This window comes from Bos taurus, chromosome 29 (assembly GCF_002263795.3).
Source record: "Bos taurus isolate L1 Dominette 01449 registration number 42190680 breed Hereford chromosome 29, ARS-UCD2.0, whole genome shotgun sequence".
NCBI lineage: Eukaryota > Metazoa > Chordata > Mammalia > Artiodactyla > Bovidae > Bos > Bos taurus.
Genome location: NC_037356.1, coordinates 43,317,928 through 43,339,535, shown reverse-complemented (window position 1 = coordinate 43,339,535; position 21,608 = coordinate 43,317,928). Strand labels below are relative to the sequence as shown.

At 56.1% G+C, this 21,608-nt stretch overlaps 6 protein-coding genes across 12 annotated transcripts in view; 3 read left to right on the top strand and 3 right to left on the bottom strand.

Moving 5' to 3' along the window:
* Positions 1-1,093, bottom strand: part of SPDYC (speedy/RINGO cell cycle regulator family member C) — a 50,202-nt gene extending 49,109 nt beyond the window's left edge. For 2 of the 3 annotated variants that reach the window (XM_059883094.1, XM_059883096.1), the window contains exon 1: positions 161-250. The gene's annotated coding sequence lies outside the window, so the exon portion shown is untranslated. Of the gene's footprint in view, positions 1-160; positions 251-456 lie in introns of those variants that run through there. The other variant, XM_059883095.1, reaches the window with a different exon arrangement.
* On the top strand, positions 194-7,252 carry SYVN1 (synoviolin 1). Of its 3 annotated transcripts, none has more exons than XM_024987044.2 (16): positions 197-257; positions 1,093-1,241; positions 1,467-1,559; positions 1,649-1,801; positions 1,929-1,977; positions 2,400-2,503; positions 3,141-3,267; positions 3,362-3,461; positions 3,534-3,599; positions 3,695-3,811; positions 3,906-4,069; positions 4,345-4,473; positions 4,566-4,721; positions 4,803-4,989; positions 5,807-5,958; positions 6,034-7,246. In XM_024987044.2, exons 2-16 carry the CDS (start codon positions 1,110-1,112, stop codon positions 6,138-6,140), a joined length of 1,836 nt encoding a protein of 611 aa, XP_024842812.1. In that variant the 5' UTR covers positions 197-257; positions 1,093-1,109; the 3' UTR covers positions 6,141-7,246.
* On the bottom strand, positions 7,154-11,083 carry MRPL49 (mitochondrial ribosomal protein L49). 2 transcript variants are annotated; one of them, XM_005227031.3, is made up of 4 exons: positions 10,994-11,083; positions 9,540-9,684; positions 8,646-8,770; positions 7,154-8,534 (listed from the first exon to the last, which is right to left on the bottom strand). In XM_005227031.3, exons 1-4 carry the CDS (start codon positions 11,069-11,071, stop codon positions 8,388-8,390), a joined length of 495 nt encoding a protein of 164 aa, XP_005227088.1. In that variant the 5' UTR covers positions 11,072-11,083; the 3' UTR covers positions 7,154-8,387.
* Positions 11,084-11,236: 153 nt separating this feature from the next.
* Positions 11,237-12,863, top strand: FAU (FAU ubiquitin like and ribosomal protein S30 fusion). Its single transcript, NM_174731.4, has 5 exons — positions 11,237-11,338; positions 11,606-11,688; positions 11,781-11,925; positions 12,472-12,527; positions 12,693-12,863. Exons 2-5 carry the CDS (start codon positions 11,614-11,616, stop codon positions 12,816-12,818), a joined length of 402 nt encoding a protein of 133 aa, NP_777156.1. The 5' UTR covers positions 11,237-11,338; positions 11,606-11,613; the 3' UTR covers positions 12,819-12,863.
* Positions 12,864-15,521: 2,658 nt separating this feature from the next.
* Positions 15,522-16,760, top strand: ZNHIT2 (zinc finger HIT-type containing 2). The gene is given in 1 exon segment (NM_001040560.2): positions 15,522-16,760. A coding segment is annotated over 1 exon segment (1,200 nt). The 5' UTR covers positions 15,522-15,528; the 3' UTR covers positions 16,729-16,760.
* A 158-nt stretch (positions 16,761-16,918) lies between these two features.
* TM7SF2 (transmembrane 7 superfamily member 2) lies at positions 16,919-21,595 on the bottom strand. 2 transcript variants are annotated; one of them, NM_174622.3, is given in 10 exon segments: positions 16,919-17,329; positions 17,624-17,746; positions 17,834-17,914; positions 18,109-18,277; positions 18,367-18,486; positions 19,940-20,043; positions 20,123-20,317; positions 20,669-20,723; positions 20,829-21,025; positions 21,408-21,595. In NM_174622.3, coding segments are annotated over 10 exon segments (1,257 nt in total). In that variant the 5' UTR covers positions 21,460-21,595; the 3' UTR covers positions 16,919-17,168.
* Between the last annotated feature and the right edge of the window lie 13 nt (positions 21,596-21,608).

Here is a 21,608-nt window from a genome sequence, read left to right as displayed (position 1 = left end):
CACCTCTCGCCTCTCTCATCTGTTGCGCGAACAGTAGGCGCGAACCCCACACGGGTGGTGGCACTGCCGTTCCCGGTGCCACCGGCAGCGCGGGCACGGGAACGGGGCGCGTGGTACGACCCACGCCCCGCCCCGCCCCGCCGGAAGTGAGGTGTCTCACCCTCCAAGTTCCGGCTCGCAGGGGGTGGGGAGTGTTGTTAACCGGAGCCGCCTCCGCAGTCGCGGGCATTGAGCGGGCTCGCGGTGCTGGGCTCCTGGTGAGTGGGCCGGGGTCGGGCCGGGGTTGTGGTTGGAGTCGGGACCTGGGCGTTCCCCTTCGAGGCCTCCGGGGTTGATGCGCCCCCTCAGCCCCGCCGCCCGCTGTCGGCCTGTCAGCTGGCGGTAGACTGGCGCCCGCGCGGCCGCTGTCCCGGAGGCCCGGCCCCGCCTGCGACGCTCGCAGCTCCCGGCGCTTACAGGTGCGCGGCGGTGGGGGCGACCCGGCTCCCTATCCGTCCCGCTCCTGCATCCTGACGGTCGGCCGTTTCTCCGGTGCCCCGAGTTGACACTGCCCCAGGGGGTGGGGGGCGCCAGGGTTCCAGGCTGACGTACCCCGCCCCGCTTCCGCGGGGCGCGCGTCAGAGCTGCCCACCCTGACCGAGCTGTCACTGGCGCTGCCTCTGCCCGGCTGCGCCCCCCAGCGCCTTGCCTTCTCCCAGACCAGGCGGCCTGTTCTCGCTTCTGGAGGTTTCTGCATCCCACCCCATCAAAGTCACTTTTAGGGGCAAAGGGAGCAGGTCCCTCCTCCGACTTTGCCGCCTTTCCTCATTCTTCCCTAGAGGCGGCGGTCTGGCAGGCAGCGTGGAAAGAGCCCTAGATTTGAAACAGGACTAACCCAGGCTCCAGGCCTTGCGTCAGTGTGATCACTTAAGCCCTTTGAGTCTTAGCCTTCTAATTTGTAAGATAGAGAAGCATATGCTATTCTTGACGCCATGATGCTGAGGATGAAGTGAGGTTTTCCTTCCTTTCTCCTGTTTATTAACACTGCGTCTCAGGCACGGTGCTAAGCTTGTACGGTATGGGCATCAACAATTCTTTATTTTCCCCTTGCAGGTCCTCAGGCCAGGGCAATGTTCCGAACTGCTGTGATGATGGCGGCCAGCCTGGCGCTGACCGGGGCCGTAGTGGCTCATGCCTACTACCTCAAGCACCAGTTCTACCCCACGGTGGTGTACCTGACCAAGTCCAGTCCCAGCATGGCAGTGAGTTCAGGGCTCAGGGAGGGAGGAACTCCCTGGGAGGCAAGGAGGAGTCTGCTTCAGACAGGGGTGGGGCTAAAGGTCAGGTAGGTAGGACAAAAGTGAAGTAGCTGCCAGACCTAATTTGGAACCAGTTGTGATGGGGATGTGGAGAGGTTCTTGAATGATGAGCCCCGGACAGAACAAGGCAGAAAGTGACCTCAAAACATAGCCTGTCTTCACTCCTAGGTCCTGTATATCCAGGCCTTTGTCCTTGTCTTCCTCTTGGGCAAGGTGATGGGCAAGGTGTTTTTCGGACAGCTGAGGGCAGCAGAGATGGAGGTAAGATGTTCATGGCTCCGAAGGTGAGGGGCAGGGAGCTGGGCAAACAGAATGTCTGAGTTCCATATCCTTCCTTGTTCAACCTCCAGCACCTTCTGGAACGTTCCTGGTATGCTGTCACTGAGACTTGTCTGGCCTTCACCGTCTTTCGGGACGACTTCAGCCCCCGCTTTGTTGCTCTCTTTACTCTCCTTCTCTTCCTCAAGTGTTTTCACTGGCTGGCTGAGGACCGTGTGGACTTTGTGAGTTGGGTCAGGGGATTCTCTGGAGCAGAATGGCTGGAGGGCAGACTCATGGAGTGAGGGCTGGGTTGGGGGTGTGGGGTGAGCCCCAGACTTCCTGACAGGCCCCCTTTCTGCTCTGCCTCAGATGGAACGCAGCCCCAATATCTCCTGGCTCTTTCACTGCCGCATTGTCTGTGAGTGAGATCCACGGGAGTGGAGAGGAGGGAGCTGGAGGGAGAAGAGGCGCCATGAAGGACTGGAACATGAAAAGTCATTAACCATGGAGCATGCCATAGAGCATAGGCTGCCCACTCCACCCACAGCTGTACAGGAAAGATAATTTAGGAAGTTAATTTGCATCATCTCTGCCCTGTTCCACTCCAGGGCTTCTCAACTGCCTGGCCCCTTATTAGCTCTTTGCCTCCTCACCTGGAGCTTGGGCCACCCTTAGGCAGAACCAGAAATCCCAGCGGGCTGGGTTTGGTGGAGTGTGCCCACCTGACTAGATGGCTGGGGCCATGGTGGGCTTGAGGGTGGGAGCTGTCTTGGAGCAGAAAGTGGCTGTCAGGCCCTGGGCTGACCCCACCAACCTCCCATTATGTCCCATTACCAACAGCCCTTATGTTCCTCCTGGGTATCCTGGACTTCCTCTTCGTCAGCCATGCCTATCACAGCATCCTGACCCGAGGGGCCTCTGTGCAGCTGGTGTTTGGCTTTGAGGTAAAACTGGCTTGGGAGGTTGGGAGGACAAGCCTGAGGTGGCACTGCACGTGCCTTGAATCACTTCACAGACCTTTACTGAGCACCTGCTCTGTGGCCAGCCCGTGTGGCCACCAAGGAGCAGCTGTCAGTCAGTCCCAGCCCTGCCCACTACACACTCCTAGAAGAGTGGGCAAAGCCTAGAAAGGCATGTGTGGAGGAGCCCTGACCTGTTGCTCAGGGAAGGCTTCCTGGAAGTTGATGCCAGAGGAGTTGGCTGTTAATGGACAGGAGGAATTAGCTGGATGGACAGCTGGGGAGGCGTGTCTGGTGATGATGGTTCATCTTTGTTGAGTGCTTTCTGTATGCCGGGCCCTGTGCTGAGCACGACCTGCATCTGTTTTAATCAGCAAAGCAACACTGTTACACAGGAGCAGTTAATTCTGTCATTGACAGACATGCAGACTGAAGTTCAGAGTGGTCTAGTGAGTTGCTGAAAGTCACATCAGCTAGTGAGTGGAGAAGCGAGGAGGACCCTGGTGGCATCCAGGCCTGTGCTTGTACTGTGGCACTCTGCTGCGCACAGGCCTGGGGATAGCAGAGTTGGGCTGGAGCAAGGGGGCTGCATTCTTATGTTCCCTGCCCCTCCTACCCCCAGTATGCCATCCTGATGACCATGGTGCTCACCATCTTCATCAAGTATGTGCTACACTCCGTGGACCTCCAGAGCGAAAATCCGTGGGACAACAAGGCTGTGTACATGCTCTACACTGAGCTGTTCACAGGTGAGGAGCCTGGACCTTCCCAACCTGTACCGGTGTCCCCAGCCCTGCCTACCAAGTCCTGTGACCTGCCACTCTCTGTCCCCCTGACGCCCAGGCTTCATCAAGGTCCTGCTGTACATGGCTTTCATGACCATCATGATCAAGGTGCATACGTTCCCTCTCTTCGCCATCCGGCCGATGTACCTGGCCATGAGGTGAGTCTAGCTGGCCCTGCCACACCGTCGACCCCTCCCCGTCTCCCTCCTCTACTGAAACTGTCCTTTCAGGCAGTTCAAGAAAGCTGTGACTGACGCCATCATGTCTCGCCGAGCTATCCGCAACATGAACACACTGTAAGTGGGCCTGTCCCAGCTGTTCGCCCAAGCTCTGCCCCAGGTGCCCTGCCTCCAGCTCTGGTCTTGACGTGCCCTTGGCCTGTTCTGACCAGGTATCCAGATGCCACTCCAGAGGAACTGCAGGCGATGGACAATGTCTGCATTATCTGCCGAGAAGAGATGGTGACTGGTGCCAAGAGACTGCCCTGCAACCACATTTTCCATACCAGGTGGGAGAGGCCCAGAGGAGCCTGGGCATCAGGGGTGGCTCTGGGAGGCAGAACCCCAGGGACCTGCCAACCACTGCCTGGTCTTGACCCCCAGCTGCCTGCGCTCCTGGTTCCAGCGGCAGCAGACCTGCCCCACCTGCCGTATGGACGTCCTTCGGGCATCGTTGCCGACCCAGTCACCGCCGCCCCCTGAGCCTGCAGATCAGGGGCCACCACCTGCCCCCCACGCCCCACCACTCCTGCCCCAGCCCCCCAACTGTGAGTGGCCCCTTCATCTGGCCATCCAACACTGTTGGGTACTTGCCCTGGACTGGGAATGGGAAATCTTGAGGTGAAAGAGTCCCTGCCCTCTAGACGGGGTGGGGGGGCCTCAAGGGCTGGTCACAGGAAGAGACATAGATGATTGCAGTCACAAGTGATCTGTGCTGAGCTCAGAGAGGGCCTGTGGGGACAGAGGACGTCCAGACCCCCTGCCTGCATCCTGGATCTGTCTCAGTTTGGACCTTTTCTCACCACCGGTCTTCTCTCTGCAGTCCCCCAGGGCCTCCTGCCTCCCTTCCCTCCAGGCATGTTCCCACTGTGGCCCCCCATGGGCCCCTTCCCGCCTGTCCCACCTCCCCCCGGCTCAGGAGAGGCTGTGGCCCCTCCGTCCACCAGTGCAGGTGAGCCCTTTGGAACCACATCAGCCAGGGGATGGAAGCAAGGGAAGCAGAGGCCCGTCGACACTTGCTGACTTCCTGTTCTTGCTCTTCAGCTGCCCTTTCTCGGCCCAATGGAGCAGCCACAACCACAGCCGCTACTGCCGCCTCTGCCTCAGCACCTGGCCCTGCCTCCTCCCCGGAGGCCAGCCCTGCCCCCGGCTTCCCCTTCCCCCCTCCCTGGATGGGCATGCCGCTGCCTCCGCCCTTTGGTAAGTGGGGCCTCTCCAGGGGTGGTTTGGGGAGGTGGGGGGTGTCAGGCCCAGGCTGAGCCTCTCTCTCTCTCCCTTCAGCCTTCCCCCCCATGCCTGTGCCTCCTGCAGGCTTTGCTGGGCTGACCCCAGAGGAGCTGCGGGCTCTGGAAGGCCATGAGCGACAGCACCTGGAGGCCCGGCTACAGAGCCTGCGCAACATCCACACGCTGCTGGATGCCGCCATGCTACAGATCAACCAGTACCTCACCGTGCTCGCCTCCCTGGGGTACGTCTACACATGGGGCCAGGGCGGGCAGTGGGGGTGTGGAGCTGCCGAGAGCAGGCCCCCAGCGATGGTTTTCGGCCCTTTTCTCCTGCCACCCGTTGATTCGTGCATCCTACCTGTAGGCACACCCAAAGTGTCAGGGTTCTCAGTGTCTTTTTATCCTGCCCCTGCACAAGGCCTGTCTGGATCTGCGGAGGAGTGGGGTTTATCAAAGAGCTGACCTGAATCTTGTTCCTTTATACTTTCCTAAAGTCAGATTACTCATAATTCCTGGTACTTCAGTTTTATCATGTACACCCTCTTGACACAGGGTGGCACTTTGGGAATCACGGCCCTTGATCTGAGACAGCAGATGAAGTCACCTGGAGCTAGCCTGGCCCAAGTTCAAGTCCCAATCCTATCACTCACTCACTTTGTGACCTTCGTTACCTTATTTGAATAGAGGTGTTCTAATTCCTATTCGCAGGGAACGTGTACAAAGTGCTTGGTACCCAGCAATGTCAGTACAGACTTGGAGGGGAGCTTGAGTCTGAGACTCGTGTGCTTTGTGGGTTACTCAGTGGACTGTCTTAGTTGGTCTGGAAGGTGCCTGGCACCTCAGATGGGGACTCAGCAGTGTAACTGAACGCGGCCCGAAGTCCCTGCCTGTACGTGGTTTATGGTCTGTGGTACAGAATTTCAAGGAGTCACACAACACGTGTTCACCGGCGTCCACTGGTGACGTCGGTGCTGGCCTTCACCCTGTGAGGTGCACCGAGTGCAGTCTGTCCAGTCAGGCCAGGACGCCACGCCCTCCTCTCATCCCTTCTCTTCCTAGGCCCCCCCGGCCTGCCACCGCAGCTAACCCCACTGAGGAGACTGCCCCTAGCGCTGTTGCTGCCACCTCTTCCACCAGCATCCCCAGCTCTGAGGCCACCACCCCATCCCCGGGAGCCTCCCCACCAGCCCCTGAACCCGAGAAGCCTTCAGGTAGTTGCGGTCAGCCCCCAGGGAGTGGGCCAGGGGCCTTGTCTGGGTTCCACTCCTGGACCTCTCTGTCCCCAGCTCCTGAGTCAGCGGGCACCGAGGAGCTGCCTGAAGATGGGGAGCCTGATGCAGCGGAGCTGCGCCGCCGCCGCCTACAAAAGCTGGAGTCCCCTGTTGCCCACTGACAACGCCCCAGTCTTGACCTGCCTCCTCTCGAGCAGCCCTCGCTGGGACACGTCCTGCCACCAAGTGCCAGCTCCCTCCCTCCCTGCACCAGGGAGCAGTAAGCCCAGCTCTGAGGCAGAGGAGGTGGCACCCTAGACCAAGTGCAAAGAGGCTGGAGGCCCCAGCTGACCCCAGCCCTTGCAGTCCCCTGGCAGCCATGGGGATTTGGGGTCACTTCCAGGCTGCTTCTCCAACCTTTCAGCCCTGTATTCTGCTGGGCCCACTAAGACAGAAAGGTGCAGCATCTGAGACGCCCTCTGACCCCCCAGTGCCCTTCTGGGAGAAGGGGCAGCCCCTCTGAGTCCCGCTTGTGTGTGGAGTCACGCTGCAGTGCCGAACAGTATTAGCTCCCGTTCCCGAGTGTGGACTCAAGGGGCTGGAGGCAGGCCAGGAACTTGCTCCTGGGCCCGCCCACCAAGACTGGTACCTAACCTCTTTTCCTACCTAAACTCTCCGGAAGCTCTTTGCGGTGGTCTGCTGTGCCCTTTGTGCCCTGTGGCACTTCCATGTCTTACTGGCAACCACACAACTCAGGGAAAGGAGTATCTGGGGGTGGAGGGGCAGGCGACAGCACCGAGGGGCCCTGCTCTGCCCCTCCCCCCCGGGCCCTTTTCTCCCTGTAGTTTAAGGTGAGACTCTGGTCTCACCCAGCAGGCACCGGGCAGCCTCACTCTAGGCTGAGAGCTCGTGTGTCTGATTCTGAACCACTGCAAGCCTCAGAACCTACGGAAAGGCCACTTCTTAACTTGCAGAATTTTTCTTGAGTTTAGAAGAATGGGAGTTATTTCCTTGCTGTCTTCTGGCTTACATTTTGAATTGGAATGCCTGACCCCCAGGAAAGGGAAGCAGGAGTGCTGAGTTCCTCATCTTTCCAGTTTAGAAAAGGCTCTGGGCCAGGTAGGGCCCACAGGAGCCAAGGCCTTGCCTGCCCCTGTCTTTTTCCCCTTGGTTTTATGTTACAAGAGTTGCTGGAGACAGTTTCAGATGATTATTTAATTTGTAAATATTGTACAAATTTTAATAGCTTAAATTGTATATACAGCCAAATAAAAACTTGCATTAATGACTGGTGGAACTGGTGTGATAGGATTGGTGTGCCACACTCCCTTTTTCTAAACTCAGGTTGTAGACTTAAGAGTGGCCTGGAATCTGTGGGTTTATTTATACAAAGCAGTACTGTCCCTGGGCAGTGTTGAATTATTAAGGTCTTCGGAAGATAAACCCATTTTACATATGAAAAAACTGAACCCCAGAGAGGGTAACTACCTTGCCTGAGGTCAGAGCAAGTAGGGGAGCCATGCTTTGAACCCTGTCTTGAGGCAGCCTGATGCTGAGGTGGGGGTGGATCTCAGGTCTCCTGCCTTTAGGACTCCCAAGGTGAGGCAAGTGTGAAGGTTCCTTGGCTGGGGCAGGATAGGACGATAGGGACAAAAGGTCAGTATCTTCCTGCCTGAGTATTGTCCAGCCTTGATACCAGGTCAGCAACCTGGGAGGGATGGCCGTGGGCTGCGCCAGGAACTCTCAGGGAGCCCTGCAGGCCAGCTAATCACTTAGATTCCTGGAGCTAGAAACCCAGTCAGGTCCAACTCTAATACAGAATGAGAAGGAGGCCACTTTTTACCTCTCCATGGGTAAAAGGAATGAGCCCAGGGTCTGACGCACATGGCACTTGGAAATGAAGACCTCCAGGATCTGTGTCTAAGTCATCCTGGGTTCTCTAGCCTCTACCAAGCCAGATCTGACCTAGAAGAAGGGCTCAAGGATTTTTTGCAGCAGTGAAGGTCTGTGGGCCAAGGAAGAAATGTGCCCAATGGGTGTGCCCTGGGCTACCCTCCGGTCAACCAGGCTGGGCTATTGCTTTCGAGAGAGGGGCAGTTAACAACCTCTAAAGCTTGAGTAGCTCAAGTCAAGGAGCTCCAATGAAGGGAGAGCAGGATCACGCCAAAGTGGGGCAGGGAGGCAATTAACACTCCCCTCAAGCTTGGCTGTTTCTGGTGTGTCTCCAATGTTAGACAGCCCTCCCCCAGTGCTGGCGCCCATACCGAGTCCCATTTCCTCCTTTATGCATGCAAGGCCTGCTCCAAAAGCCCTCAGCCCTGGTCTCTGTACCCCCTCTTTCCTTGTTGCTCCAACAGCCTCCCTCCTCCTGGGATCCCCAGGACTGCAGTCTGAGGGGCACACTATCACGGAGGCTGCTCAGCTGGGCATCAGAAGCCCTTCTCCAGGAGCCAGGCTTTGAGCTGATGATCAAAGTAGCCCTTGATCCGAAGGGTACCGGTCACCTCATTGACCTGGGTGATAGGTGTCTTCCCCAGCAGTGGGCTCAGAAAATCTTCCACATCCTTCTGCAGGGCCTAGGGGAAGATGACGGATCAGGCCTGGTCAGGAGACCCTTCCCTCCAGAGGCTCCTGTCCCTTCAGCCCTGAAAGGTCAGAATTGGACCCTGACCTACCCACCCACTTACCCAAATGTCCCCCTCCACCTTCCGGATCACAGTCATCTGACGGTTTCCATGCGTGATGTCCCTGTAGACTGGGATGTTGTGCATCCGAGAGCGCCGCACGAAGTAGGGCAGGTTGGGTGGGGGGTCTGTGACAGAGAGGGACAGGGATAAGTCAAATGTCCTCAGACTTCCTCTCACCTCGCCTTTCTCCCCCATGTGTAGAGGGTCAGTGAACACAAGGGCAAAGCCACCTCCAGGCTTCAGATCAGGAGACCCGCTCTTTCCGTAAGTTTGGTGCCAGGACCAGCTTGTTCACGCTGGTACCTCAAGGCCCAGCACAGGCCCAGCACCAGAAATGAAGTCGGGGCTATGCCTCCCTGGATCTTTGGGTCCCCCTCTGGAGCCAATCGTTGCCCTTCTCCACTAGGTCAGGGAGGCTAAATTCAATCTGGCACAAAGGGATGGCCATTTACAAGAACTGAATACCTAGCACAGACCGAGCTCTGCACAATCCACTTTAATGTGCTGAGCAGATGATCTCTATTTGCTGAAACTAAGGTTGGGAGAAGCTAAGCAACTAGATAATACTGGAAATGCACGGCAAAACCAAACCTGGACACAGAGCTGCCCAACTCCCAAGCCATGTCTCAATTATGGCCGGGGTGGAAGTTTTTGGATCATCTCTCTATGCTTCACTTTTCCCACATGAGAAGACCTCACCCCAATAGTGTGAATGGATGGGTCCTACTAAAACAGGTATCCAATCCCCAGCTCTTCGTTGAACCTAAGATGCTAGCTCTAAGTGATCTCAATGTAACCTTCTGGGGAGTTGAGAGCCTGGGCCAGGGCAGAGAGACCACTAGGGAGGGAGATGTTTCCCTGCAGCCTTCAAGCTATTCCCATCACCCAGCTCACCTCTAGGGGGCTGCCAACCACAAGGAGTGGGATAATGTTCATGCTTTGGGGGCTTTGGGATGCTGGTGGGGGGTAACAGGCGCTCCACAAAACGGTATTCATCCACAGACTCCAGGAAGCGGGGGTAATCAGGAGTCCCCTGGGTCTGGCTCCGAGACAAAAAAAAAAAATCCATCAGCTGGCAGAACTTCAGTTAAGTAGAAAAAGGAAACATTACAGGCAAAAAGAATAGCATAAATAAAAGGCTGGAGTTTAACTAGTATAAGTAAAAGGCCGCTCACTGCGCTGCCACCCCTTTCCTGGGGTCAGGAGGTAGGAAAGCACCAGACTTGAGTTTGCCAGGCTGCAGGGTACAAGTCTGAGGGTACAGGGTTACCCTCAGGGTACAAGGCTGAGGATATGATGGTTAGCGCCATGGACTCAATAGACAAACTCCGGGAGATAGTGAAGGACGGGCACAGCAAAGCCTGGTGTGCGCTGCAGTCCATGGGGGACACGACTTAGTGACTGAACAACAAAGGGTACCAGTCAGGAACTCAGAAGGGCCTGCCTCTCAGGATTTTTGTGGGACTCAAATGAGAAGTGTGTGTATACCTCTGGAAAGACGAGTAACCCTAGGTCTGACCAATCCGGCATTTTTCAATATTTTAGTTTCCTCTGAAGATTCTACTGAAATATTCTACCTCTGGGTTAGGGACTGGGTTAGCAATCGTGATAATTTCCCACTCACTCTCATCTGAAGTGACCTTCCCTCACCTGGAACATTTCACGCTCAAATTCATATGGACATAACCAAGCACTAAGTGCTTACGGGTACTGTTTTCACTTAATTCTTTTAATTCGACATGTTAGGGGTTTTACTACCTCCTTTGTACATCCAAGAAAGATAAAGACATTAGCAAACAATATACCTAAGGTCACATTACAGTCTGTCCTTCCATACTTCTCCCAACAGAAAGCCCAGGTTCCCAGGGTTACAATGAGAATGAAAAGATGAAGCGGCCTATATATCTTGAGTCTTAGGTTCCCAAAAGCGTCGCCAATGATGTGGGGCCAATCCTCACCCTTTGGAACGGCTTCTTCAAAAAAAAAAAAAAAAAAAAGGAGGCAGCCAAAAAAAGAAAAAACTAGAGAGCGAGTTGTGCTGATTAACTCAAGTTGTCCTGTTAATTAACTCAAGTTGTCCTCCAATCATATTTCAATTCTGTTAATTAACTCAAGTTGTCCTCCAATCATATTTCACCTGTTAATTTAATTAACTCAAGTTGTCCTCCGATCATATTTCAAGCCCCACGTTCGGAAACGCGCTCCAGGCCCTGCAACCTTCTCTGTCAATCTTGTATCTGAGCTCCAGAAAAGTGCCCCCTAGGGAAGGCGCAGTTTTTAGATTATAAGGCACACAGTGAGCCTCACACCTAGCCCTCTGCGCCCAGCTCCAGGATCAGTTCTCTCACCAGTCGCCGTAATCCGCAGCCCGGCGGGACACCGGTTCTCCAGCCCCGCAGCACAAACCGAAACGTAGCCGCCGCCATCTTGAACTGTCCCCCAACCAGCTTTCTGCGCGCGCAATCAGCCTGGTCCCGCCCCTTTCTGTTCGCCCCGCCCAGGACCGAGAAGGCGCCTGCGCAATCACAAAGAGGCGGAGCCAGAACGGCTTCGGGCGGTACAAATATCAGAGGCCTTGGCGGTCGCTCCTCAGTGACGTCGCACGCAGCAGGCGGAGAGGACGTGCGTTTCCTAGCTCCTTCCTCTTTCTCGACTCCATCTTCGCGGTAGCGGCAGCTGTGTCCGCGATCTAGGTAAGAGTTGGACTACGGGTGGATCGGAAGGACTTAATAGCAGATTGGCCTCGAGGTTAGAAGACGCGGAAAAAACAGGGAACGAGGGACTGTTCTTGGGGCTGATTCCCGTCGATCCTCCCTGGCAATTCGGGCCTTACCCACGTGAGACCCCGAGACCACCTACTTCCCTGCGCAGTCATCCCCGGCCGCCCACCCATTTACCGATCCTCGTCTCTCCCAGAGTATTTATTCTCTTAGAAACCACCCTCCCTATCTTTTTTTCAGTCGCCAACATGCAGCTTTTTGTCCGCGCCCAGGAGCTACACACTCTCGAGGTGACCGGCCAGGAGACGGTCGCCCAAATCAAGGTAAGACTCCCTGGTGCCGTCTGGTTTTTTTTGTGTGTGTGTTCTTCATCCTCGCTCCTTGCGGGAACGCTGAACCTTGTTTTTCTCCATAGGCTCATGTAGCTTCGTTGGAGGGCATCGCTCCAGAAGATCAAGTCCTGCTCCTGGCTGGCACGCCCCTAGAGGATGAGGCTACTCTGGGCCAGTGTGGGGTGGAGGCTCTGAGCACTCTGGAAGTAGCCGGCCGCATGCTTGGAGGTGAGTTGGGGAGGACTGTATTTTGAACCGCTTGTAATCTTTTGGGTGTAGAGTGTGTCCTCAATCCAAGGTGGTTCTTCCTGTTTACCTCCCTCAGAAGGAACTTCTGAGCGGTCCACGGGAGACTGAGCCAGAGTGTAGTTCTGTTTCAGTCACTTACCAGATAGACTCTTGTCTGTGTCTTAGTTCTCTCGCTAAAACTGGGTCGTCAGACCAGATCACCAAAGGGCTCTTTGTCATTCAGTTGCTAAATGTGTTCTTCTTTTTGCGACCCCATGAACTGTAGCACACTAGGCTTCCCCATCCTTCACTATCTCCCGAAGCTTCCTTAGGTCTTGTTTAAAGTCAGGAGCTAGAAAATTCTGAAGTGACACCCCAGAATGTACCAGACTAGACGTTCTTGGTCAGAGCTCAAATCGCTATGACTTTGTTTTCATTTCCTCTTGGGCCCATCTTGCCTTTAAAACCTTAAGTTGAGGGAGAAAGGATTTTGCTCCGTGGTGCCGCCTTGTTCTAACTGCTTGCTGTCCTCCTTTCCCACTACAGGTAAAGTCCATGGTTCCCTGGCCCGTGCTGGGAAAGTGAGAGGTCAGACTCCCAAGGTAAGTGAGAGTATTGGTGGTGGTGTTTGGATTTTGTTTTTTTCTGGCACAGCTAAGCCAAAACCCTGGGCTCTTGCCCTGTTCAGTTTCTTTGTTATTGGCAATGAGCCAGAAGGAAAGCCTAGAAGAGGCAACCCAGGTCTGATCATCCCTCCCTTTTCCCAGGTGGCCAAGCAAGAGAAGAAGAAGAAGAAGACGGGCAGGGCCAAGAGGCGTATGCAGTACAACCGGCGCTTTGTCAATGTTGTGCCCACCTTTGGCAAGAAGAAGGGCCCTAATGCTAACTCCTAAGTCCTCTGTAATCTCGGCTTTCTCTAATAAAGCCACTTAACCCAGTCATACCATCGTTTCATCTTCATTTGCGGGGCCTGAGGGAATGATGTGGTTTCTAGGGCTAGTGGTATGAACAGGCCTCACTTTGGTTTCCTGGCATTATGGACTCAGTGACTGGACGGGAGTGGAAGAATGGTAAACATGTTTTTAAAAAACTTCCTGTGAAAATTGGTAACCACAGAGACCACCCCTTGGGGGAATAGCAGTCTAGTGTTTCCTGCCCTGGGAATAGGTGTGGCCTTCCTGGAGTCCAGGTCAGGAGTCTGGTCTACCCTAGCTTTAGAAAGTCTTGCCTGATCACATTGGCACTGCAGTGATCATTTGTTGTGATTTCCTGCCTGGCCTTGCTAACCTAATCATAGACGTCACAGGTGAGGTTGCTTGGTTGATGGGCTCAGTGCTCCCAGAAGTGGAGTTATCTGGAGCTGATTAAAGTTTCCTAGAAACATGCATACACATTCATTGATTCTGCTAAGGTTTTCAAACCTCATGGTTCTTGGGATACAGCATACTATGGGGTAAAGACCTTGGGCTCCAGACTGTCTTGAGTCTGGATCCTTGTTCCATTTATTCACTGATTGGCTGGCTTTTTTTTTTTTTTTTTTTTTTTAACTGTGTTATGCAGCTTGCAGGGTTCTGGTTTCACAACCAGGGCTCGAATCCAGGCCCGGCAGTGGAAGCACTGAGTCCTAACCACTGGGCTGCCAGAGAAGTCCACTGCCGCCATCTCCCAGATCCGTGTAGCTCAATGGGGAACTTTGGTTGCACCATCAGGGATCTAGTTCCCTGACCAAGGATTGAACCTGAGCCCCCTGCATGGGAGTGTTGAGTCTTAACCACTGGACCACCAGGGAAGTCCTTGCCATGGTCTCTTGAGAGTTGCTTTTGAGGATTAAAGGATATAAAGTGTTTATATCAGCTCCTGCCATCTAGAAAAGTACACAAATGTACTGGCTATTTTTGTCTTTTATAGTGAGCTTTCTAGGAAAACACTGGCCCCATCTCTTTTAGGAGTTTAGTTTCTTGTGAGGAAAGCAAGAAAACTAGTTAAAAGTGTTACTAGTTACAAGAAAGTAAGCAGGATGCTGTAATGAAAGAGGAAGTGAGTGGTGGACAGACAACTACCCTAGGAAGGTCTCTGAGGATGGGATATGTGAGACCTTAAACAGGAAATGATTAAGTGGTGAGATGGTGAATTGCAGCCAGGAGAACTCTGGCGGTGTGGAGCAGATCTGCAGGGTCTTGTCAGATGTGGAGAGGAGTGTGGTTTCAGTCCAAGTGCAGACCAGGGTTTTAAAGTAGGGCCTGCTGGGATATGACTTGTAATCTACTTTCTCTGGCTGACTTCTGGAGGGCTGGCAAAAGGAAACTGGTTAGGCTGGTGTCGTCTAATTGAAGAACAAGAAGCTTAGACCACCAGGGGTAGTGTGGGTGTGTGTGTACTGTTGCTCAGTTATGTCCGACTGCAACCCCATGGACTGTAGCCTACCAGACTCCTCTGTCCATAAGAGTTTTCCAGGCAAGAATACTGGAGTGGGTTATTTCCTCCTCCAGGGGATCTTCCTGACCCAAGGATTGAAGCCCTGTCTCTTGCGTCTCCTGCATTGGCAGGCAGATTCTTTACCACTAGCAACACCTGGGAACCCACTTCCCTGGTGGCTCAGATGGTAAAGCGTCTGCCTGGAATGCGGGAGACCTGGGTTCTAATCCCTGGGTCGGGAAGATTCCCTGGAGAAAGAAATGGCAACCCACTCCAGTACTCTTGCCTGAAAAATCTCAGCGACACCTGGGACGGGGGGATGCAAAAATGAACAGACTCTTCAAATCCTTCCAGATCTTGGTAGGGAAATAGATGATCCATATTGAGATAAAAACAAGGTATTTTAAAGGTAGAACTGACTAGTTGTGGGACTGGATATGAGTAAGTTGAGGCAGGCACCAAAGAACCAGAGCTCTCATGGGTGCCATAAATCGAGGCTTAATAGCTTTGGGCACAGTTGGTGAGTCATCATCCCCAGTCTACCACAGACTCAGTTCCATTAGGACAGGTACCCCATCTCATTTTGCTCTTCGGTGTATTTTCTTTGGAAGTCAGGGAGGAGCTCAAAAATTTTAATGTTGCTTCCTCAAGAGGGGAAATGCCCCCAACACACCCTGTCTAGGCTAAGTACCCCTCCTTGGTCTTCCTTTCACTCTCCTTCCATTCTTCCCTAGTAGAATGGTTGCCCCTCCAGCGCAGAGACGCCTCATCTCCCATCGACTTGGCACAGTTAGTGGCCTAGAGTAGGTCAGTTCAGTTCAGTTCAGTCGCTCAGTCGTGTCCGACTCTGCTACCCCATGGACAGCAGCACGTGAGGCTTCAAGTTTAGTCAAGATTGGGTTTTGCCAAAGCGCTTTATGATGCTAAAAGCAACCACTAGGGGGCGGGCTGGTACCGACCGAGCTCCCACCGCTCAGGGCGGGGCTACCTCACCGACGGCTCCTGAGCCGTATGTCGGGTCATGTGGGGGGCGTGGCTTGACCTCCGAATGCGGCCGGAAACTGCAGAGAACCGCTTTGATGAAGCGCTCCGTCGGCCCCGCAAAGAGGCGGAAGTAGCCGAGAAGCGCCGGAAACTTCCGACCTGCGGCGCGTGTGTGTTCCTTGGTGGTGTGTTGCGCCAGTTGCCATGGAGCCGGCCGGGCCGTGTGGTTTCTGCCCCACTGGGGAGGCCCAGCCGGCTCGCTACACCTGCCCTCGCTGTAACGTGCCCTACTGCTCGCTGCGCTGCTACCGGGCGCATGGCAGCTGCGCCGAAGAATTCTACCGTGACCAGGTGCTGGGAGAACTTCGCGGTCGTAGCGCCTCGCCCAGCCGCCTGGCCACCGCCCTGCGCCGGCTGCGTCAGCAACGTGAGACCGAGGATGAGCCCGGGGACGCAGGCCTCAGGCCTGGCCCGGCTCCCGGCGGACTCTCAGGACTCTGGGAGCGGCTGGCCCCGGCCGAGAAGGTGGCCTTTGAGCGGCTGCTGAGCCGAGGCGAGGCCGGGCGGCTGCTGCCTCCGTGGCGGCCATGGTGGTGGGGTCGCGGGGCCGGGCCGCGGCTTCTGGAGGAGCTGGGTGATGCCCCAAGCGGTGATGCCGAGGAACTGGAGCCCTCCCCGGCGAGGATGCCGCCGGAACCCGTGAGGGATGAGCCCGCGGCCGTCGAGCAGGTTCTTGGAGACCTCCCCGGGGCCTGCCCTCCCGCCGTGCCCACCCGGATCCCCGCGCTGGCCAGCCTGAGCAGGGGCCGGACTTCGCCGCTCGTGCGCTTCCAGCTGCCCAACGTGCTGTTTGCCTACGCACACACTCTGGCCTTGTATCACGGCGGCGACGAGGCGCTGCTCTCGGACTTCTGTGCCACACTGCTCGGCGTTTCCGGAGCCCTGGGCGCCCAGCAGGTCTTCGCCTCTGCCGAGGAAGCCCTGCAGGCCGCAGCCCATGTGCTGGAAGCAGGCGAGCATCCCCCCGGACCTCTGGGCACACGGGGTGCCATGCGCGAGGCCGCCCGCATCCTGCTGGGTGAGGGCCCGGCCAACCAGAAAAGCTACACGCTGGCAGCGCTGGGGGACCTGGCGCAGACCCTGGGCCGGGCCCGGAAACAAGCTGTGGCCCCCGAAGAACGAGATCGCCTCTACCGAGCCCGAAAGAAATGCCAGTTCCTTCTGTCTTGGACCAACGAAAATGAGGACGCCCTCACACCCCTGGCTTTAGACTGTGCCACGGCCCACCGAGCTCACACTGTGGCGGCCGAGGACGTGGCAGCCCTCACGGGGGAGCTGGAGCAGCTTTGGGGAGGCCCCCTGCCACCTGCCCGGAGGACTCTCATTGAGGAGCTCCCCGGCTGAACCCTTTGTCATTAATAAAAAGTTGTGACCGCTCTGCCCTGTCGCCAGTGCCCATTTCTGAGTGGTGGTTCTTGTGCCACCGTCCCCCAGACTCTTGGGCCGACAAACTACCTGTCAGCTTCTCCTTGACTGGGGCTGACCCAGCCAGTCTTTAAACAGCCTGGCCCCAGAAAGGGAGAGAAGCAGCACCAAGGATTCCAGCTGTTTATCTAAGGAGGAAGAGCAGCACACCCCCCCTACACACACACACTCCATTTGGGAGCACTGGCTTCGTTTCCCCCTTGCTCCGGCCACCTGTCAGGCTGTTCATCCCAGTGTTTTGGAGCTCAGGGCAGGGTAGGGTACAGGCCCTTGTGTCCCGGGCGCGTCCGGGCTCCTGGTGCCCAGTGTGCCGTCAGCCGGGCTGGCACGTGCCCCGACCTGGGGTGTCTGGCGCTGCTTCAGTAGATGTAGGGCACGATTCGGTAGGGCACACGCCGGCAGTACTCGTGCCAGGCCAGGCCGTACTTCTGCCGACACTGCCTCTCATCCCGGTCCTCACGGTGCACCAGCAGCGCGGTGAAGTAGAGGAAGTAGAAGTAGGGCAGCAGGTGGAACACCCCTGTGGGGAAGGGGGTTTTCTGACCACTCAGCCAGCCTACCGGTTCACAAACGTTTCCGCTGCTAATGGCCCACGGGGGCATCGGCTCAATGCTGAAAGGGCCAAAGTCTGCAGGGAGAGCTGGCATGCTAGGCTGTTTCAGAGGTCTGCCCACCACAGCCTGAGTGCATCCCCAGCTTCCTGATTACTCCCTCCACTGGGGTGCAACCCTGTTGTCCATTCTGCACCCAGACTGGGCATCCTCTACCTTGGCCCCCCCACACACACACCTGTAGCCCCTCTCAAATCACTCACCACACGGCAAGGACCAGGCCAGAGCCATGATGAGGTCTCCAAGGTAGTTGGGATGGCGGACCATACCCCACCACCCGGACACCAGCAGCCGTCGCCCTGTGGCTGTAGAGATGGTCTCAAGGTCTGGAGAAAGACACATAGCGGGATGGGGGGACCCTTGGAAATCCAGCTGCCCCATCTCACTCATGGCACCCAAGAAACCCAGCTCACCAGCCACTCTGGGATCAGAAGGATTCTTTCGGAAGGTGTTTTTCTGAGAATTGGCTCCACGGAAGATGTAGTAACCAACAGCTGGGGGAAAGCATGAGCAGGTGGTCAGGGGCCTTCCATCTGACCCTGACCAACTACCCACAGCCTAGACTCAGTCTGCCAGGAGACCGAGGACCCAGCCCTTAGCTTTAAAGAAGCATGTGAGGCTTAGCACCTACCCAGGGGGTGCTCGATAAATAATGAAAGGGGAAGGGGAATGCTCCTTCCCCACTGACCATTGATGAGGCAGATGAATGAGGCCAGGGGCCACCCCAGAGGCTGTGGGTGATACAGCAGGAACTGGGCCTGCAGGCTGTAGGTGAAGGGTACCCAGGCGAGGTCCCCAAAGGCCAGCATGAAGCCAAACCCGTCATGGATGATGTCCATGGTGGTCAGGACTGCCTCCTGCAGGGACAGGACCCAGACACACTGGCTTAGTCCCCGCAAAGTCCTCAGGCACCCTCCCCTGCCTCCTCAGCCCCGTCCTGCCTCACCTCGTACCAAAGGGCATCACCCACGTACAGTAGCTGGAAGCCATTGACCAGCCACATGGCCAGCGAGGGACTCCCCCGAAGTTCTGCTTCCTGTATCAGCAACGCCAGGTTGATGAGGACCTGGGGGTTAGGCAGAGGGTGAGACAGGGCAGTCCGTCCCCAGTCCACTTCTGCAAAGATGACAGAGCTGGAAAGGCAGCGACCAGCCTGTCCCCTGTCTCAGCTCTCCGTCGCTAACTCTCCAGGCCTGTGTTGAATGGCTCCAGCCATGTCCCCAGGGGCAGAGAGACTGCATTTGTCCGCCTCCTGACCTGTTTTCAGTATTCCCTTTGGGAGAGCAGCATAGGGAGCAACTGGACACTGCAGGCTTGAGAGTTAAATCAGACCTGGTTTTGAATCTCAGCTTTGCCTCCTGGGCAAGCTGCTCACCCTCTCTAAGGCTCACCCTCCTTTCCCGCCTCCACGTAGAAAATGGAGATAATCATGGACCTAATGTGTGTGCAGTGCTCAGCATGTGTGTTTGGCCATAGGAAGTGCTCAGTAATGACTGCTGCTGCTGCTGCTGCTGCTGCTAAGTCGCTTCAGTCGTGTCCGACTCTGTGCGACCCCATAGACGGCAGCCCATCAGGCTCCTCTGTCCCTGGGATTCTCCAGGCAAGAATACTGGAGTGGGTTGCCATTTCCTTCTCCAATGCATGAAAGTGAAAAGTGAAAGTGAAGTCGCTCAGTCATGTCCGACTCTTAGCAACCCCATGGATTGCAGCCTACCAGGCTCCTCCGTCCATGGGATTTTCCAGGCAAGAGTACTGGAGTGGGGTGCCATTGCCTTCTCCGAAGTAATGACTAGCTGGCATCGAATCTGTACTGAGCGTCCCCATTCAGGTAGCACTGGGCTTGGTGCTGTCAGTCAGGCTACCAATTCTAATCCTCACCATAATCTTGGGAGGAAGCTCTTACTCCATTTCACACATGAAGAAATAGCCTCGAAGGCCAGGATCCAGGCCCCTGATGGACACTCAGCATTCCTCCCGCCTCTGGATGAAGCAGTTTCCAGGGTGACGGGGACCTTGCCCAAGACACGCTTCAGGAAATCGTGACCACAGACCAGTATGCGTGATTATAAACAAAAAACACAGTTGGCTGTTGTCAAGGCCACCAACGATGGATAGGTTCCTAAGTCCACTGATGAGTTTGAAGTTCTGCACCGTTCTGACCTCTAGCAGCACAGAATCATCTCTTCAAAATAGATTTTGCACTTGACAGCTTTATTTAAAATTGTCTCTCCTAATTCCCCCTGTGCTTTTTCCTCATCCCCTGACATGTGACACATTTTATTCCTATTAGAATGTAGGCTTCATGAAGACAGACTTTTTTTCTTTCTTCCCTGTAACTATCTTTTTGTTTTGTCTCCCAGTACCTGGAGCAGTGCTTAGAGCACATGATGAACTCAACAAATATTTGTGGAATGATTAACGACATGTCAGCACAATTTTGGCCCTGCCCTGCCCAGGCACTGCTCACCCATCCCACCCCTCCCCCTGGTTGGAGGCCCACTTAGCCATGCCCAGCATACCCAGCCGATGAGGCCAGGCCGCAGTTCGCAGAAATATTTGAAGTCAAAGGAACAGATGCGCGGGTTGAGCTCCCGTCCCAGGAAAAAGTCGTAAATGAGATTGCCTGGAGAATAATGGAGGGTGAAGGTGCAAGCCAGCACCCCCGTCTGCCTCTATCCTTCCCCGACTGGGTCTCCTCTCACCTGAGTTCCCTCCAGGTGCCAGGGCCGAGGCAGGGGCTAGCAGAGCCTTCAGATACAGAAGGAGGCTGAAGATGAAGGCGGTGAGGGTGGCCGCAAACGCCAAGGGCAAGAGCATTTCCGGGAGCGCGCTCAGGGGCAGCCCGGCTGACACCCCCAGGCCCACCAAGAGGGCTGTCAGCACCAGGGCCTGGAAGCCTGAACCGCAACACATGGTGAGTCCTGGGATTGAGACCCTCCACCTCCGCCGCCCCCACCCCTAAACACACACACACACACAGCCTAAAGCCCAGGGAGGTTGCAGACCTAGCCAGTAATCTGACACTTTGGCTCTTGGAGGGTCACCCCAGCCACTTCTCTGAGTGCTAGGAATGGAGGAAGGAGGCGTGTGGAGAGAACCAATGAAACCCCCTATGTCTGTCCTGGGTGTAAAAGAGGAGCAAAATAAGAGTTTGGGGTCGCGGGCGCATCTCCATGACCTTCCCATTGGGCCTGGGGCTCCACCCCCCAAACCCGCAGCTCCACTCAAGGACCTAGCCCCCCAGGCACCGTTAATGGGGTAGCGCAGTCGACTCTTGTCCTTCAATTCCTGCCCCTCAGCCACCTGCGGGCACAAAGCGGTTCTGATAAGGGTTGAGGGGGTCCTTCCTTCTCGCCGAGCCCCTGCCCTCCGCCGCCTCCCCCGCGCGTTCGCGAGCAGAGGCCACACCTTACGCGCCGGCAAGAGGTAGAGCGCCGCCTGCAGGCCGAGCCAGGTGAGACAGAGCAACAGCGCCCACGGGCTCCACAGCTCCTCCAGTCCCGGCAGGTAGGGGGGTGGGCCCAGGAGGCGCGCCGGGCCCGAGCGGGCCACCAGTAGCAGGTGGAACATAGTGACCGGGAGCAGCAGCATCAGCGCCGCGGCGCCTGGGGAAGGGAGCGATCGCGTCCGGGGGTCCGCTCTCCGGCTCTCCCTGACCCCCACAGGCACCCTTTCGTATCCAGGGCTCCCTTGGCATTCCCATTGCCCTCTTCCATATCCGGTTCTCAGCCCTTGGTCCCGTTCTCTGACTTCTATCTTGCTTCTCTAGAGGACTCCGCTCCTATTTCCTCTAGTCCTCCCAGTCCTCCACTGCACAAATCCCCAGCTCTGCAGCCCCTTCTCCCAACACTCCCCTGCAAACCCCTAGATCCCACTGCCCCCCGATACCCCGCAAAGTCTTTCACCCTCAGATCCCTGTTCACAGCTCAACCCTCCAGTTCTCCCTGTAAGTCTCAGGCCTTAAGTACCCCCTCTCTGCCCCATTACCCAAGGGTCCTCCGAATTCCAGCGGGGCCCGAGAGCCCTGAGGAGGGGCCATGGTCTCCGCTGTGCTGGGGGCTGGAACCTCTCAAACGTCTGTCAAGGAAACACAGCCCACCCCATCCCCCAGGAGATGGGCTCACTGCCGAGGAGGACCGAGCCCAGCCGGGCTTGCACCTGTCTGGGCAGCAGACAGCGACCGCTTTT